The 3,707-nt window shown below is 44.2% G+C and overlaps 1 protein-coding gene across 1 annotated transcript in view; it reads left to right on the top strand.

The window, feature by feature from the left end:
* LOC143293922 (aldo-keto reductase family 1 member A1-like) overlaps positions 1–2,138 on the top strand; it is a 30,662-nt gene extending 28,524 nt beyond the window's left edge. The window contains exon 12 of the mRNA XM_076605310.1: positions 1,965–2,138. Coding sequence (XP_076461425.1) covers positions 1,965–1,991 — 27 coding nt within the window. The 3' untranslated portion in view covers positions 1,992–2,138. The remainder of the gene's footprint in view (positions 1–1,964) is intronic.
* The last annotated feature ends 1,569 nt before the right edge of the window (positions 2,139–3,707 follow it).

Genomic DNA, 3,707 nt, shown 5'->3' with positions numbered 1-3,707 from the left:
TCAGAAATATTCTGCTGTCTGTGGAGTGCTAAGGAAGTTTTACACTATTGTGATTCATTATAATCTTTATGTTCATAAGAAGTGTGTGTATTGATAAAAAATACTGCCAGATAAAAGTATGATCATTACATCATACAAGGCCAGTTGCATTCTCTTCATCCTTTCATTTTCATCATGATTAAATATCAACTTCTTTCCAAAAGCTGTTGTGTTGTTTCTTTAAGATTAAACGCCCCTTCTCTCTGTCTCTCAAAACTGCATAAAGTAGTTCTTTAAGTCTTCAAAATCTTTCTCTCTCGCCCTGTCTCTCTCTCTCATTCACCAGAGAAACACACACACACACACACACATACACGCGCACACACATAAACACACACACACACACGGACGCGCGCGCGCACACACACACACACACAAACGCACACACAAAGATGCACACACAGACACACTACACACACAGACACACACACACTACACACACACACACACACACACACACAAACACACACTACACACACACACGCGCGCGCGCGCGCGCAGACATACTACACACACAGACACACAACTACACACACACACACACACACACACACAGCGACAGACAGGCAAACAGATAGGCAGACAGACAGACGAGAGGGGCCAGAGAAAGGGGTGGGCTATCACTGAACACATGCCTGGTACAGACACACAACACACCAAGTGGGTAGCTTGTTTGCCCCCAGAGACAACAGCTCAACTTGTGCCTAGATTCCAGCCTGCTTCGAGCTGTTTGTAATACAGGTCAATGTCTCACACAAACACACGCGCACACACACAAACACACACACACACACACACACAAATGGACATACACAAGGACGCGCACCCGCGTACACATAAACACACATTTTAATGGCGTGAAAAATCTCCCGTGGATGCTATTCGACATAATTCCCTCTCTTCCCCCCTCCCCCAAACCCCTCCATCACTGTCAGCAGTGCAGAAATCCCAGCGTAATTGCCTGCAGAGAGAAATATGTGTGAGCATGTCTGCATGCCAAAAAACTTACCTTCACTAACACAGAAACAGTACCAGCGTAGCTGGGGAAAAAGGACTTCCAAGATAAAAACCAGCACTCCTTGTCTTCCGTCAGACATTGTTGTAAAGTGGCCCAGTATCACTTGTATTTTGCTGTGTCGTTGACAGACATTGTTGTAAAGTGGACAGTATCACTTGTATTTTGCTGTGTCATTGACAGACATTGTTGTAAAGTGGACAGTATCACTTGTATTTTGCTGTGTCATTGACAGACATTGTTGTAAAGTGGACAGTATCACTTGTATTTTGCTGTGTCGTTGACAGACATTTGCTGTGTAAAGTGACAGACACTGTTGTAAAGTGGACAGTATCACTTGTATTTTGCTGTGTCGTTGACAGACATTGTTGTAAAGTGGACAGTATCACTTGTATTTTGCTGTGTCGTTGACAGAACGGAAAAAAACAGACTGCTGTTGGTTGTATGTTTATGGCTCATTACGTGATTATAATCTTAACCCTCCCACTCCCCCATTGGCTGTCTCCCCCATCATGCTGCTCTGTTGTTTTTCTGTTTAAAATCGCACTGTGTTGTTGGATGTTAAAGTGAAGAACACACACACACACACACACACACACACACACACACACACACACACACACACACACACACACACACACACACTCACACACACTCACACACACTTAAATATACACAAACGCACACTCATGCATCCCCAGGGGACCTATATAAAGGGGAGGGGGATGATTTTGGGCATTATACCGGCCCCATGTATTGTAACGTGGTGACCTAATTACCTTTCACGAGTTGTGAAACCTGACTCAATTAGGTCACCAGGTTACAATATTCCCACTGGGTCGTCGCCCCGTGGCCTTGACATTGGAGAGACGTTTCGACAGACAATCATAAAGAGCGTTAATGTTGTCAGATCGCCAGACTCCGTCAGACGGCGTGATCGAGGGAGTGAAGTTTCAAAGCCAGTGCGCCAGCTGGAGACTTGTGGAAGAGGAGTGAAAAAGGACGGGGATCGAGGTGCAGACTGTAGAGTCATGGGAGACAGGGTGAAGATGAGTGACGGGAGAGACGTGCCAGTTCTGGCCTTTGGCACATGGCAGGTTAGTTCACTGTCATGGCTTTGTTTTCAGTTTTTTCTTTATTGTTATATGTTTATGTGTTGTTTTTTGTTGTTGTTTTTTTACGTCAATTCATTGATTCAGGATGAGTTTGTGATTTGTTTTTTTCTCCCTCAATCACCCCCTAGTTATCTCACAAGTTGAGTTTTGAAAGTGAACTGTATGCACAAAATATGTTTTTTTTTTTTTTTTTTTTTTTTTTTTTTTTTTTTTTTTTTTTTTTTTTTTTTTTTTTTTTTTTTTTTTTTTTTTTTTTTTTTTTTTTTTTTTTTTTTTTTTTTTTTTTTTTTTTTTTTTTTTTTTTTTTTTTTTTTTTTTTTTTTTTTTTTTTTTTTTTTTTTTTTTTTTTTTTTTTTTTTTTTTTTTTTTTTTTTTTTTTTTTTTTTTTTTTTTTTTTTTTTTTTTTTTTTTTTTTCCCCCCCCCCCCCCCCCCCCCCCCCCCCCCCCCCCCCCCCCCCCCCCCCCCCCCCCCCCCCCCCCCCCCCCCCCCCCCCCCCCCCCCCCCCCCCCCCCCCCCCCCCCCCCCCCCCCCCCCCCCCCCCCCCCCCCCCCCCCCCCCCCCCCCGCAGTGTGTACATTGTCCAATGTAAAGATAAACGGACATCAGCAGTGTGTACATTGTCCCAATGTAAAGATAAACAGACATCAGCAGTGTGTACATTGTCCCAATGTAAAGATAAACAGACATCAGCAGTGTGTACATTGTCCCAATGTAAAGATAAACGGACATCAGCAGTGTGTACATTGTCCCAATGTAAAGATAAACAGACATCAGCAGTGTGTACATTGTCCCAATGTAAAGATAAACAGACATCAGCAGTGTGTACATAATCCCAATGTAAAGATAAACGGACAGCAGCAGTGTGTACATTGTCCCAATGTAATGATAAACGGACAGACGCAACAAGTACACACACAAATGGCTTGGTGTCCCACCTGGTCTCACTGACGCGGCACTCTACTGTCGCCAAGCAACCTCTGAAATTCCTTGTCGAAGAATACAAGGTAGTGAAGGCAAGACTTCTCAGCATGCTCGAAGACTCAGGAGACAGTTTTGTGAGATCCAGCCAACCCAAGCTGAAGACTGGCAGAAAATGGAAAGTCAGGGAGGCAGTCATTGCAGTGAAAGAAAGTCTTAAGACAAACGAAATGATAGGACACACCCAAACCAACAGACAGGGCCTGGGATCGACAAAGATGGAATGGTGGTCCAAGGCAAAGGGGAAAGCAAAAAGAGACATGATCATACAGGAGATCAAGAAGGAAGAGGATGATAAGAGTCCAGAAGGCAGTACAGCAAGGCCAGCAGGGGCAGTGGACAACATGGGAAAATGTACTCCAAAGGAGCCTGAGCTGGAGCGACGTGGAACATGGCCCCTCTGAGGATCAGCTTCATCATAAGAACTGTGTACGACCTCCTTCCCTCAAATACAAACTTGGTGAAATGGGGGAAAGCAGATGACCCTGCGTGCCCACTCTGCCATGGCAAACAAACAGTGGAACTGCTAAAAGAAATTGCGCACTTGGTGAGCACTGTC

The sequence above is a fragment of the Babylonia areolata genome, chromosome 19 (assembly GCF_041734735.1).
Source record: "Babylonia areolata isolate BAREFJ2019XMU chromosome 19, ASM4173473v1, whole genome shotgun sequence".
Lineage (NCBI taxonomy): Eukaryota > Metazoa > Mollusca > Gastropoda > Neogastropoda > Buccinidae > Babylonia > Babylonia areolata.
The sequence above is the reverse complement of the archived record's forward strand: the minus strand, read 5'-3'. Positions and strand labels throughout refer to the sequence as shown.